At 42.4% G+C, this 14,765-nt stretch overlaps 2 protein-coding genes across 3 annotated transcripts in view; one reads left to right on the top strand and one right to left on the bottom strand.

Annotated features, from left to right (window-relative positions):
* Positions 1-4,493, top strand: part of LOC310957537 (protein Niban 1-like) — a 33,278-nt gene extending 28,785 nt beyond the window's left edge. For both annotated transcript variants that reach the window (XM_083928139.1, XM_083928140.1), the window contains 3 exons: positions 1,162-1,269; positions 1,384-1,495; positions 3,157-4,493. In XM_083928139.1, coding sequence (XP_083784265.1) covers positions 1,162-1,269; positions 1,384-1,495; positions 3,157-4,484 — 1,548 coding nt within the window. In that variant the 3' untranslated portion in view covers positions 4,485-4,493. The remainder of the gene's footprint in view (positions 1-1,161; positions 1,270-1,383; positions 1,496-3,156) is intronic.
* A 4,169-nt stretch (positions 4,494-8,662) lies between these two features.
* The window catches only part of LOC310957538 (kinesin-associated protein 3-like), a 31,364-nt gene continuing 25,261 nt past the window's right edge, over positions 8,663-14,765 (bottom strand). Inside the window, exon 20 of the mRNA XM_083928141.1 lies at positions 8,663-8,798. Within this exon, the coding sequence (XP_083784267.1) occupies positions 8,696-8,798 (103 nt within the window). The 3' untranslated portion in view covers positions 8,663-8,695. The remainder of the gene's footprint in view (positions 8,799-14,765) is intronic.

Raw genomic sequence — 14,765 nt, 5'->3', positions numbered from 1 at the left:
GGGCCAAACAGAATGTGCAGACTTTTTTTTAACAGTTTTCAGCAGTGATATGGAATGTAAATCTGTTGGAAAGTGTTTTTGTTTGTGTTTTATTTATTTATTTATTTTTATGTTTTTTGAAAATCTGTGGTTAAATCTGTGGAAGAGTCGTGATTCCATGTGGGCCTGAAAATTATTTACTGCGTATGTATAATGGTTTAGGATCATTGATCTGCAGAAAATGATGTTTTAGAAATTAATATAAGATACGAAATGAAAATAAAAGCGCTTTGAAAGTGGTTTGTATGATATCTTAGATAGTCATAATTTTTCGTGTGTTGTCCTGGGAATGTGCCGCAACACTCCCTCCTCCAGGCTCATGATCATATAGGTTATAAATTAATAATAGTGCATTATTAGAGTAATATATTTTAATGTTTGCAAAAGATATTTTCAAATGAGGACATATCAGAACAGGCAAAACAGGTAAAACCCAACAACATTCAGAGAAGCAACTCCTCCAATCACACTATCTGTAGCCCCACACCTACATACAGATAATCCTCTCTTATATTGTCACAAACTTCTTGCATTCTATACTAATGGTTGGAGCTATTTATTTATTGTTATTATTTATTGCCGTTCAGTTAAGTATTCTGTTTGTGAGTAATTAGTTTTGATTATTCTGAATCAATTTATTTGATTTCATTATGATTATACTTATATTAGTATTCTAGTTTATTATTTGTTTAGTTTAGATGTTTCTTGTTTATTAATTATGTTTTGGGCACCTGAAATTATATAGGTAGGCTGTCATTAAGGGACCAGCATGCACCTGGGTGGGCAAGTGGTTTTTTAACGGAGCAGGAGAGGCACAGGAAATTTTCTTTATTCTTTGTTTGCACACTTTATGGTAAAAAAAACAAACATGTTTTCTTGAAACTGAACATTTGTTAGGACATTATGTTCTTCCCATCCGTGTACACCACAACGCATGGTGCAACAGTGGCCCTTTGATTTGTATGATTAGAAGTTTGATTTGAAACTTTTATTTGTTTGTTGGATGATAATATTAGCACTCACTGTGTGAGTGTGTGTGTGTGTGTGTGTGTGTGTGTGTGTGTGTGTGTGTGTGTGTGTGTGTGTGTGTGTGTGTGTGTGTGTGTGTGTGTGTGTGAGCAGCAGCTGGACTATGACTGCAGAGTTGTCCAGAGGAGGCTCTATCAGGAGGTTCTCCTGGAGCTCACTCTGCCTGCTCTCACCAGGAAGATGGACAGCAAGTGGAAAAGTGTAGGTCAAGTACAACAGAGCTGCCTGCCCCGATCGGTCTCTTACACATTACAGTGTGCACATTCATGCTCACTCATTTAACTACTTTGAATATTTCATGTGTTTTCTGTCCAGGAGCTGAGGCAGTTTGAGCAGTACATTTTCTCAGACTACAGCACTTTTATCCTGGTTGAAAATGTCTATGATGATGTCCTGAGAAACATCCTCAGTAAGGAGATAGAGACAGGTAAAACACACACACACACACACACACACACACACACACGCACACGCACAGGCACACACACAAACACACAGTAGCTCCTAACCTGCTGATTAAGGAGTAACTCTTTAAAAAGTGGGTGTCAGTCTTATTTTTTAGTGCTTTAGTGCTTAAATCAGCTCCTAAATCTGGTTAAGTTAGAAAGGAGGAGGACTCCTAAATTACTAAGAGCAAACAATAAACAATCCTAAAATGGCAGCTGCCTCATAATCACTTCAACATTTTAAAAATCTTTAATGATCCTGAGCTATGTCCTTCCTTTGATGCACAAGTTTGGCAAGAAGTCGGAGTACCTCTCACTATCATCATGGTTATTGTAAGCTGACATGGGTATCTTCTCATTGTTAAGGGGCTGTCAAACATGGAAGAGGCTGACAGTTAACTGCACATATACTGGACTATGCAGCAGTCTTTATTACTCTTTACACTTTACACTTTGTTTCATGTTCAATCATGTGATTTAAACTCTTTATTTGGATATGGAAACACACCTCCCTACACTATTTCTATCAAGGATTCACTGACAGACCCAAAACAGCCTAAGACCAAAGAAGCAACAGGGTCAACCACGCCCTTTGTCTTAGCTGAAGACTTCTCCCAGTTCCTCGGTAAAAGTTGCTGCAGCTTTGTGAACAGGTTTGAAGAGGACACTCTTAGTGCTGTTTAGGAGCCCTCCTGGTGGGAAGATATAATGTTTTGTGAATACAGGCCATGAAATATAATTCTAGCAGAGACATGCAAATCAATTTATTTAAAGGTTGAATATGGAGAATGAGAAGAACACCACCATCTAGTGTCTCAAGATTGTAGTCGCAACAACAAAAAATAATTCCAGCAGTCGGGTTGCCAGGCTTGTTGCAGTGTGTCAGCGATCAGCCTGCTCCATGTCAGTGATGAATCAAACAGGGGAACCACTCATTTGGACTAATCAATTCATTTGACAACAGTATTTAACGTTAGCCAGTCTTCACCTGGAAGTCTTTCTTTGAGTGCTGTGGAATCCATTAGCTAACTCAAATAGGCTTCAAACCTGGAGACAGAACCCGCCCAGTAGCCTACAGGAGACCAGAGTCTGTTTGAGCCTGTTTGAACCCATCCCCTCCAGCAAATCCAGTTAGCTGTTAGCATTAGCCGTTATAGCTAAGTGAAGGTGAAAGTGATCTTAGTGATCAAGGAGAAATGGAGCCAGCCTACAGTAGCTTCGCGTAACTACAGACAACCCTTGCAACCAGCAACGCCCAACGCTATTGGCTGCTACCATGGAAACAGAACGGGAAACAAAGTCATCGTCAAACTCGTCAAAAAAAATGTTTAAAATATTAATTCAGACTAAATATATTTTTTAATGGAAAAGTAATGCTTTCATTCTTTAGCCCTCTTCTTTTTTTTTAAATACCGTACATTTTGTTTTTCATATTTAACCTTTAAGCTTATATTTCTTACATTTGCCAACTGTAACATAATCAGGCATAAAAAACTGATTGTGTGATTTGAGTATTATTGTAGAATGTTAACTCCTCAGGACCTTTGAGTCCTCGGTAGCTGCAGCCCTTTCCAAGTTTCTCAGAAAAGAACATGTCTTGAATATTAAAGGCTAAATTGACCCCGCCTCCCCCTCTCCACAGTGGTTCAGGATGCAGCCAGTAAGAAGAACAGCAGTCTCTTATTGGACACTTCAGATCTGGCCATTAGCCAGTACAGTCTGCTGGGGCAGACGCCACCTCGCTCTGCACCGAGCAGCCCAGCCAGTGCCGCTCGAGACTCGTCCTCAGCAACACCCAGGGAGGGTAAAGAACAAGCTCCTGTGGGGGAGGAGGAAGGTCAGACAGTCACAGCTGAGGTTAGCCCTCACAGTGACCCAGATCTTAACCCCAAATCTGACCACAGCATCTCCCAAAGCTGTGACCAGAGCGCGGGGCTTCCGTCTCCTGTGATTGTTGTGACACAACAGTTTGATGAATCTGCAACCGAGGAGGCTTCTTGCTGCGAGGAAACCCGAGAAGATGTCCACCTTGGAACTGACACCCCGTCAACGACAGAGTCAACTACAGCTGAGCCTTCCAACTCAGCCACACCTGACCCTGATGCAGCTCTTACATATGAAGTTGATGCACCAGATGTACCTGCTAACCCAGATCCCACCAATCCCATCCCAGACTCTCCAGAACTTTCAGCGTCCACTCCGTCCTTACTGCAGTCCACAGATGTTCCAGGTGAATGTGCCCAAAGTGATCAATCTGCAACACCTAAAACTTCTGCTACACCTGAACTCTTAACCTCAGATAGAGCAACAGAAGACTTGTCACACTCACCCTGTACAGATGTACAAATCAGCCTTGGGTCATTAAGCAAGGTGATTGATTGCAACGGTGAAGAACCTTCTATGACGCAGACGATGACACAGCACACCACAGACAGAGCTGTCTACTTGACGGGAGAGATAAAGGACAACTGGGACGTGGAGAGAGGAAAGGAGGAGAAACAGAAAGAAGCAGCAGAGGAAAAAGAGATACATGAGCAAACTAAAGATGGGAATGGAGAGACACAGACAGGAGGTAAAGAAGAGGACATAGAGGAAGTGGAAGGTGCAGCCTGCAATAAAAGCTGCCAGTCCTGCGAATCACCAGCAGAGAGCACCACTGCCTTGACCACAGAGCAGAAAGAGAGTGAAAAGAAGGGAGATGATGAAGAAGAGAAAGATAGTGGGCTTGGGACAGAGAGAGGAAAAGAAGATGAGGAAGAAGAAGCAGAGGAGAAAGAAGATCATGAAGAAAAAGAAGGAAAGAAAGAAGAAGAGGAGGCTCTCCAAAGCCATCAGCCAATGGAATTGCAGCCAGAGAGTGCTGCTGAGCTGCCATTGGACAGTGTGGCCATCATCAGAGACCTCGTGGTTGAGATTACTGAGGTGGAGACGGAAGTCGGTCCCTGTCCCACCAGCAGCCATGGACCCTGACAGACATGTTTGATCTCCTTTACTAATGAATATTTCAGCTTCTTATTAAATAATAAAGATGAAAGAAGAGGGGGGTTGAAGAAGTCCAGAAAGGTATAAGAAGGTTAACTCATTTTTTATACAGTCTATGTTATAAACTTGAACTTACTAATACATTTTGAGGAAGACACATTTTTTTTACATACATACATCGTTTGTCTTCTGCTGTTTATATTTGCTTTTTTCTGCTAACCATGAAGCGGATAACCCGACCCAATAAAGATGTAAAAACATTACAACATTACAACCTTAGAACTGCGCTCACTGATTTGTTGTTGTAAACCTATATAACGTTTTTTCTATATTGATATGGCTACAGTGATACCAAACAGTTGACTTCTGACACATCCAGCTGACAAAGTGTCTAAGTTATTATTCGGTCTCCTTTTATGCTCAGTTTTTGGTCTCCATCCATTCTTGTGAGATCTCAGGCTTGCTAAATGCTCCAAATCTTACCCTGAAAACAGCAGCCATGCAGACTGAAACCCAGACTGTGAAACTAAACAATGAAGTTGTGGGCAGTAAAACCAAAACAGTGAGCTGAAAGAGGCTAAAACGTTCCATAACATTAAATAATTCTCTGTAGGTTCATCACTATAAGTGGCCCCTCCTCTGGCATCACACAGCGTTCATATGAACAAAAGATTGAGCTTTAAAGGTAAGGTACTTTGTGGTGTTTCTGACCACAAGCAGTGTTTTTATGAGTGGGTATTGGTTTGTTGGTCTTGTGCTTTGGCAAACAGCATGAGACCAACGTCATTGTCTTTCAAGCTGAAGTCAGTAACTTTCTATTCATTTTTCTTTTAAATCCATATTTGCTGAGAGCCCAATATGACATCTGTGAAAAAGTCATGTATCTCCACCTCCTGTTCCTGTCTGCTCCTACCGCGCCTTACGAAGAAAATCGTTCTCATTTTACAGCTGAACAGTACACTAAACACTTCCTGCGAGAAATATGCACTACAGCAACATAATCTTGATTCACATTTGATCAGCACTGCCTAGATTCACAGTTAAATCAAAGTTCAGAGCAGTCATTGAAACTGTGTAAGAGACTCCTTGCTTCTCATTGGTCGGTCAGGTACAGTGGAATCTAGCAGATGCCATTAGGAGCAGACAGAGAGAAGCGGCTCACATCCTCACGGATGGTCTGTCTCATGTGCTCAGGAAATAGTGACAGAGCAAATGTGAAAAAAAGAAAGTTACAGTCTTCAGTCTTCTCTGCTTCCTGGAAATTATTATTGGATTGTTCATTGGACTCAATTTTCTTGTTTTTTAGTTAATTCATTTAAAATATTTCTTTTCTATGTGAGACATGCCTGTGTCCATGTTAATGAAGGTTATTCGACTGTGAAAAAAAAACAATGTCCAGGACTTCTCGTTCTACCTCTGACAAATGCTGACATGTTGTCAAACCAAACCAAAGAAAATGTATTTAAAGTATCTGACAGGCCTCAAATATTCATACAATATGTATTGGTGTTAAACACAAAATTGTGTTTGTACAGAAAACCCCATGAGGTGCCCATAATGTCCAGAATGTAATTGTGAACACAGCAGGATTTTAAAAAGTCATATAAAATGTGGGATTTCTTTTTTTATTGAAGAACCTGAGGATGAAAGTTGGTGAGAGAGATGGAAAGTATCTTTACTCCAGCACTTGTTTATGTTTACAGTGTCTTAAGTAGTAATCAAGTCAATAATTATAAAAAACACAACATACAAAGCATAACTTACAATAAAAATAGAAACATAACCATGCGTCAAAATAAACTATATGTGCAAATATGCCCATAAGTAACACAGCATGTACTGTAGCTAACTGCAAACTGTCCTGCAAATGCAGTATGTGAGAGCCTCCTTTTCACATGTAGTTTAGTCAATGGCACAATATACTTATGTATCTATACTGCTCTGATTCACATTCATACATTCACACATGCTCTGTTGCCTCACAGTAAGTGCCATGTTCAATGCTTCATCATCCTTAACCAAGTTAGCCCTGGGATTTGAATTGGTGAGAATTGAGTTACATTCCTTGATGCATTACTACATTTTACTTGTCATTTAAGTGTACTAATAAAACATGACATCACCAATGTTGACAATAATGTTGACTTAACTGTGTCGGACATGTGCCAGCAGTGACTCAAACCAGCTGTGACTTCCTGCAGTCGAAGCTGACATAGTGAGTGAACGCTGCATTCAGGTTTACCCAAATGTTGTTTAAGGGGACTGATAAAGTATAAGGGGTGTATGGTGGAAAGTCAATAACATAACTATTTACTGTATGTTGTGATATACTGTATATCGAGTTGGAAAGCAGTGACAGGGTTTCTTCCTTCGTCGTTGCTGAATAAAAGGAATACCGTCATGGTTCGACATCAGTAACATACAGCACACTGAGTGGAGGCCACAGAAATGACCATACACTGGCACGAGACGTCCACAATTTAAGCTCCTACTTATCCAATATTCTCTGGCCACTTTCACATCGGGTTGGCTTTTTCTCTACTTGAATTTGACTGTCCTTCTTAGTCCTAAGCCCATCGCTCAGACAGTTTTTCTAATTTATGTTAATGTCTAAGCAGCCTAAAAGCCTAAGTGCAGCCGTTGACCATTTTTGCCAGGAAACAAGGTTAAGGCCTGTTTTAACATGCATGGGGGGAGTGGAGAATAAGAGAGATAGAACCATGACCAAGGGGAGCGCAACCACCTTGAATGTTACTCTCTGACCATACATCTACATGAAAAATGATTGATATTATTCAGAGAGTGTGGTCTATATCTACTCTGTAAAGTGTCCTGAGATAACTTTTGTTATGATTTGGCACTATAAATAAAATTGAATTGAATTGAATTGCATACATTTATTTTCCAGTTGTGGTAACAAATATACTGTAGTTTAAAGCGGAACTCCATTGATTTTACCAAGCCCCCACCACAGCTACTTCCTGGTTGATCCAATCAGGAAGCTCCAAAAACATCAGTTCTCTGAGTGTCCACTAGGCGCAGGTTTCATAATAGAGCAGTTTCTCATTGACCCCCATGTTAAACAGGTTGTTTTCACAGCATCATTAAACCTGTTTAAGGCCCTGGACAAAAGAACATTCTAGTCTGTATGTTTAGGTCATACCTCCATGACAACACTGAGGGTGGTTAATTTTTTTTGGACCAGGCTAGTTTTGATTTTATTGGATGTTAAAGTTTATGAATAATTGGGGGCGTGGCCTCTTAAGTGACAGCTAGCCTCTGGCCCTCACTTCTCCTCGGAGGTAAACGCCAGCCAGATGGACGTATCTCCCTCCCCCCAACCACACATACAGGCCCTTTTTTGGTAAGAGGAAAAGAGGTGGAGTCAAAGTCTTACAAGATGGAGACTCCTGTAGGCGAGGACGATTGGATCAAGTTGAGAGAACAGACCACGACGGGTATGCTACGTCCATTTTTTATACAGTCTGTGGATTTTACACATTAATATGCCTCCAGTTGTTGGGGAGTGAGAGAAGTTGTATAAAGCCTTTTGTTTCTCCACAGGGGGCTGTGTGAAGTCTGAGAAATGTCAGCGAGTTTGCCAGTGTGAAAGCACCCTAAGTTATAAGGATCACTAGACAGAAGGAAAGCTATTTACATTGCAGTGCATGTTAATAAAATGACTGTAACTTGTACTCATACTGTAGGTCAGCATGTTGACAGTGATAGATGAGTCAAACTGGTGGATCTTACACACAATGGAATATAACTTAATGACTATTTTTTTCAGTGGATGTGAAGAGGCAACACACATTCATTATTACATCTGAAAACATGCAAAAATCTAGCAACATACTGTATATTAGAAATGTTAAGTCTTTTCACATTCTTTTCAAAATATTTGCTGACCCACTGGGAAGTCACTGTAAGAAGACTGTAGTCAGTGGGTAATGTGTTCAACATAATGGTGAGTGAGTGAAATGAATGATGAAAGGTGGCTGCCTGAAACTGCACTTTCTTTGAGAACTACTTTAAAATCTGCAGTAGTGATGATGTATTTCAGCCTTTATGATAATGTCTTAGTAACTATACTAATGTGATGCCGTCATTCATGAGGGATTCACTCTAAAGATGAAACAGTGAACCTGCAGGAGGCGGATGGGGAATGGATCTAAGATGACAGGACGTCCTGTGTATGTCTATGAGTACTGATAGAAGGGTTGTTCATCAGGTCTGAAGCCGTAGGCAGTAGCAGGTCGTCCAGATGAGGAACTTGTCTGGTCAAAGCCGTCGTTACCGTCTCTGGAAAACAAAACCATTCAAATAAATACAAAGTATGACACTAAAACCAGCTAAACTCAAGCGTTTGACCACCAACCTTCTCAGATACCTGTGTTTGTGTGTGTGTGTGTGTGTGTGTGTGTGTGTGTGTGTGTGTGTGTGTGTGTGTGTGTGTGTGTGTGTGTGTGTGTGTGTGTGTGTGTGTGTGTGTGTGTGTGTGTGTGTGTGTGTGTGCATTGTCTGATCATTTTTGCATTACCGAACAATCAATTTATCAATGGACCTCTTGCATGAAAAGTTTGTACGCACAGATTTAATTTGAAAAGAGAAAAATTAGAAAATATTCATGAATGAGGTCCAAAGCCCAGCAGTCTGCCCTTTGAAGCTAACAGATAATCTTTGCTGTTGAGATCACTGACCACTAGGGATGTAACCAGGCCCCCGCTGTGTGTCTTTCCCTGTGCCTGGGACAAGATTTTCTTTCTAGTTCTAGTCTTTCTAGTTTCTTTCTTAGCACCGGAGACTCCGTTCAGGAGACAAAATAAAAGCGTCTCCTCCTGTGATTTCTGAACAGTCAGGAAGCCGAAGCAGGAAAAGCTCAAACTGAGCTGCTGTAAGACATTTAATTGAGTTTCCTTTTAGAGAAATGGTCTGAATGAATTTAAGTTTTCCCTGGCTAACGGTTAACTGTTGTGTAGTGTGTGTCTAGGGCTTTTATTGTGAAAGTTCAGAACGGAAGAAGTGACGCTATCTGCATTGCCTTTGTCGATGTTGAAAGTCAAAGTGAAAATTTTTCATGAGAAAAACCACAGTTATAAATATATATTTAAGGGCAAATGAATCACAGGAAAAGGACTCAGCTGTTGTGTAAAGCCTTCCTACAGTTGACTCAAATTAGGTCTATGTGGACTCACAGTAGGTTACACAACCTTAGAAAAGCTGGACCATTTTAATAATGCGCGTGTCATAGGTGCGCTCCGGTAGTAAATAATACAGCACTACACCCCTGATTATTAGTGAATGATGACCCAATGAAATACAGCATCACTGAGACTGGTATCATTACTAAACAAATACCTCCGGCTGTGGTCGGACAATAAACTGGACTGGACAACACACAACAGCCACCTGTACAGGAAGACACAAAGCAGGTTGTACTTCCTGAGGAGAATGCAGTCCTTCAACATCTGAAAGCAAACTGCTGTGAAGGTTTTACCAGTATGTGGTCCTCTTCTACACTGTGGTGTGCTGGGGGGGCAGCATATCCAAGAAGGACACCTCCAGACTGGATAAAATGATCAGGCGGGCCGGCTCTGTGGTCGGCATGAAACTGGACTCACTGGTGAGAGTGGCATAGAGGAGGACACTGGACAAACTGCTGGACATTATGGACAATGCCAGCCCCCCCCTGCACACCGCCATCAGCACCCAGAGGAGTCTGTCCAGTGGAAGGCTGCTCCTGCCCAAGTGTAGGACCAACAGGCTCAAGAACTCCTTTGTCCCTCAAGCCATCACACTCTCCAACTCCTCACTCGGGGGAAGGAGGGAATAAAGAGGACAGAAGGGAAGGAGTGGGAGCCGCTCACTGTGCAATTAATAATGTACTCTTACATACCTTGACACTTATCTTCTTTTTTGCGCAATAACTTTATCCACCACTTAAGTGCAATAATTTAATCTTGCTGCTCATTTCTGTCATTTACAGTCAAACATTCATTCAGTCATTCATCTTCAACCGCTTGTCCCTGTCGGGGTCGCGGGGGGCTGGAGGCGATCCCAGCTGATATCGGGCGTTAGGCGGGGTACACCCTGGACAGGACGCCAGGGTCTATCGCAGGGCACATAGAGACGCACAGAGACAGACAACCATTCACACCTACCGGCAATTCTAGAGTCATCAATTAACCTAATTTGTGCATGTCTTTTGGATATTTTATCAAATTAAAATACATATTTTATAGAATTAGGTGGAGAACCCTGCTCCTGGAGGGCCACTGTCCTGCATGTTTTAGGTTTCTTGCTGCTCTAACACACCTGATTCTAATGCTCTGCTCGTTATCAAGCAGCTGAAGCTTGTCAGGGGTTTAATAATCGTTAGAGTCAGTCCGACGCTCAGCTTCTACTGACTTCAATGGGGAGGCATAGAGTTGGTTGTTCCACTGCAGCCCAAACTAGACGCTCATTGGATAAATGCTGGGCTTTGTCCCGCCCATCGGACGCTCAGCGTCTCTGGGGGTCTATGGGGCAGTGGGCTGGTCGGTTGTTAGCCCAAAATGCGTCACTTAAGCTAGTCTTTACGCTATGTTTTTTTCTGCACGTAGCATACATCTCTGGCAGAACCTCCCTAGCAAAATGAATACGGCTGGGCAATTGGTACCATGGGTCAATTGCTTTCAACATATCGATAGAACCCTTTTTCTCAACCACAGCTATAGGGACCTTGTCTTTAGCAATATGGAATGCCACGGCCTTAGTTATATCGCACCACTTCTTACTTTTACGGTCATAAGACACGAAACTGATTAAGGAATGTTTCAACAAGCTTTGCTTCAGGAGAGAGAAATTCTGCGACTGTGAGCCTTGGGCCGCAGCAGCACCACATAGTTTCACACTCTCTCCATACAGCAGTCGGTGGTTCTGCTGCAGGTGGCTGAAGAGATTTATTTCCACCTTTTGTCGTTACCTTTTTCATGCACGCTTTGCAAATCATGTCGCTTTGCTGTTCGTCTTAAATCCTAATACCGAAATACCTCGAAATAACAGAGCCGTATTTTTTTGTAACCAACTTCTCTCTCTTCACCTGCACCGTGTCCGCCATGTTTTTGTTAAAATGTTTGTTGTGATGGGTAGCGTGGGTGGGAGAACACTAAAGGGCGGGACTGAGCAGCTGAACATGGCTTGTAGTCTCAGAGAGCAGCAGCGGCCTCATAAAATAGAGCTTGCAAGGCAACATCAAAATAATATATAATATACCAGTATGCCGATATTGTCTCAACTTCATATCTCTTTAACCCTGCATTGCTCCCCGTGCTGCGCATGGGTGTGTAAATGTGGTGTGAATGGTTAGATTAAATGGTATGTAGATGTCAACTGCCATCAGTGTGAATGTCAGTGTGAATGGGGGAATGTGACAAGTAGTGTGAAAGCGCCTTGAGTAGTCAGAAGACTAGAAAGGAGCTATATAAGTACAAGTCCATTTTGGCACATGGCACATAGAAAGGGCTATAACTCTTGACCACTTTGATATACAAACATGGATTTGGGCTATAATGATGATGAGAAAAATGCAGTCCTGTCATTTTAAATTCAGTTTACCAAACTTAGTTCAACTTATCTGGGACTAAGCTGTCACTGCCGAATGAATACCCTGCTATTATGAGTCCAAATCAATATCCTAGATAATGAAAGAACCAAAGTTCCTGGCAGCAAGACCTTAAGTTCACTTTAATCATCTATTTTTGCTTTACATTTTCCATCAGCAGATATGGCACAGATTTAATAGAAATTTAACTAAAGTAAATCCTTCACTTTGCCAGAACTAGAAAACAGGATGACCATTGTTAACATGTAACCTACACAGAATATTGCAATATATAATAATATACTTGGTTGTGGCACCCATGTTCAATGTTATATTCCTCTTCGGGGTCACTGCTGCATTTGTCTGCCAGTCCCTGGCAACAGCACCCTTTGTAGCATGGAACTGCCTTTTTTTGCACAGGAACAGTTCTTCTGGCAGCCTTTGGCACAGCCACTTGAGATGGTTTTATTCATCGATGCAGGCCAGTGTAGCTGTGTTGATGGAACTGGAACTGCATTTCCAGTATTCAAAGACCACCCAAATTCATGCACGGTGAGATATCTGGTTTGGAGATGTTTGCATTTTTGTCAATGATGGTTGCAAGAGCAGCCCTTTCCGGGTGCAGACTAAATGCCTTCTCTGTTGGAAGTATTAGCTTTAAGAGCGTGGTTTAATGGTTTAGGAACTTGTCTGCTCTCAGTTTGCTCGGATCCGAATCCTCAAAGTGACCAGCTGTGACTGTGTACACAGCTATGGTGAGGTCTCGTACCTGGTTGAGGAGGTCGTCTGTAAGTGCAACTGTGGGGTTCTCACCAAACTTTTCAAGCGCAGTTGTGTTCAGACTCGTGCTGCAAAGGTGCCTTTTTGCAAGTGAAATATGGGTGACTTGTGATATCCCTACCACTCAGACTGTGGACAAAGGGCATGGCACAACAATGTGAAGATCCCAGGGCCACAACCATTTCATGTATATCCATAAACAAAAATAGATGATTAAAGTGAATTAAAGGTTTTTTTCTGCCAGGAACTTTGGTTCTTTCATTATCTGAGACATTGATTTGGACTTATAACAGCAGAGTATTCATTTGGCAGTAACAGCTTCTCAGATAAGTTGAACTTAGTTTAGTAAACTGCATTTTAACATGACAGGACTGCATTTTTCTCTCTTCTAAGCACACAATGTAGTTTTAGTATTAGAAAAAAGCCAATATTTCTTTCAGTCATTTTGTATCAGTAAGGTTCAGACTTCTTTATAGGCCTGGTTGTTAAAGATCCCTAAATATCAGCGCAACAACTTAATGGGGTTGTTCTCTTGGGTGGGGTGGAATTAGGCCCCCTGCCACCAGCAGGACACATCATCAGTTGTGTGCCTTGATGTCATTGAGTGTTTCAGCCACTTATCACAAGACACCCTCTGTTGAGGTTGGCCCACCACAGGCTGATCGGACCTGGGTGTGTGTGTGCATGGTGGCACCGCGTGGTCATTTGGACACATGTTGTGTCCCTACGTTTCAACCACAGCCAGTGACGGCTTCGTTCTGCTGCAGTGGCTAGTTCTTTGATTGCCTTCTGTAGGGCCTTCCCTCTGATCCCTACTTCCTTCAGTGTACTTGTGGTGGACTACAAAGCCCCTACAGCCCACCTCCACCAGCCACGCCCATCTTCTTCAGCTGCTTAGTCTGTATACCGCAGCCTCTTCCGTTCAAATGCCTCATCGATGGCATCATCCCATGGGACAGTCAGCTCAACGACAAAAACCCGCCGCCAGGACTTGGACCAGAGGACCAGGTCTGGGCGCAGATTGGTCGCTGCAATTTAGGGTGGGAAGGTGAACCTCTGGCTGAAATCCACCCGCATTTTCCAATCCTGGGCTGTGTTCAGTGGGCCCGAATTCAGAGGAGATGGCTTCGTCCACCGCTTCTCCCCTTCCTGGATGAAGGTTGTTTTTTGTAGGAAGGTAGACTCGGCATTTAGAGGCATGGCATTAGTGGTTACCCTCGTGTTCTCCAGTACGGCAGTCAGACACTTCAGCAATTGGTTGTGGCACCAGGTGTATCTTCCTCGAGTAAGGCTGGTCTTGCATCCCACCAAGATCGGTTTAAGGGTTGCTGGAGCTGCACACTGGAAGGCTGCAGTGATGGTTGACTTTCTAGCATTTTTCTCCCATCTCCCCACTGCATTTCTGGAGCTCATCCACAGTGATCTTTGGTTTCTTCTTTCCTCTCTCACCAGTGCTCTTCTCCCCTGATTGCTCAGTTTGGCCAGACCTCCAGCTCTAGGAGGAGTTCTGGGCGTCCTAAACTTCTTCCATTTAAGGATTATGGAGGCCACTGTGCTCTTAGGAACCTGAAGTGCAGCAGAACTTTTTTTTGTACTCTTGGCTTGATCTGTGCTTTGACACAATTGTGTCTCTGAGCTCTTCGGGCAGTTCCTTCAACCTCATGATTCTCATTTGCTCTGACATGCACTGTGAGCTGTAAGGTCTTATATAGACAGGTGCGTGCCTTTCCTAATTAAGTCCAATCAATTGAATTAAACCCAGCTGGACTCCAATAAAGGTGTAGTATACTTAAGGATGATCAGACGCAATGGACTCTTAGTTAAATATAAGAGTGTCACAGCAAAGAGTCTGAATACTTATGGCCATGTCATATTTCACTTTTTGTTTTTTAATAAATTTGCAAACA

Source organism: Echiichthys vipera (assembly GCF_963691815.1).
Source record: "Echiichthys vipera genome assembly, chromosome: 15".
NCBI classification, from domain to species: domain Eukaryota; kingdom Metazoa; phylum Chordata; class Actinopteri; order Perciformes; family Trachinidae; genus Echiichthys; species Echiichthys vipera.
Note: the sequence above shows the minus strand (reverse complement) of the source record. Positions and strands in the feature narration are given on the sequence as shown.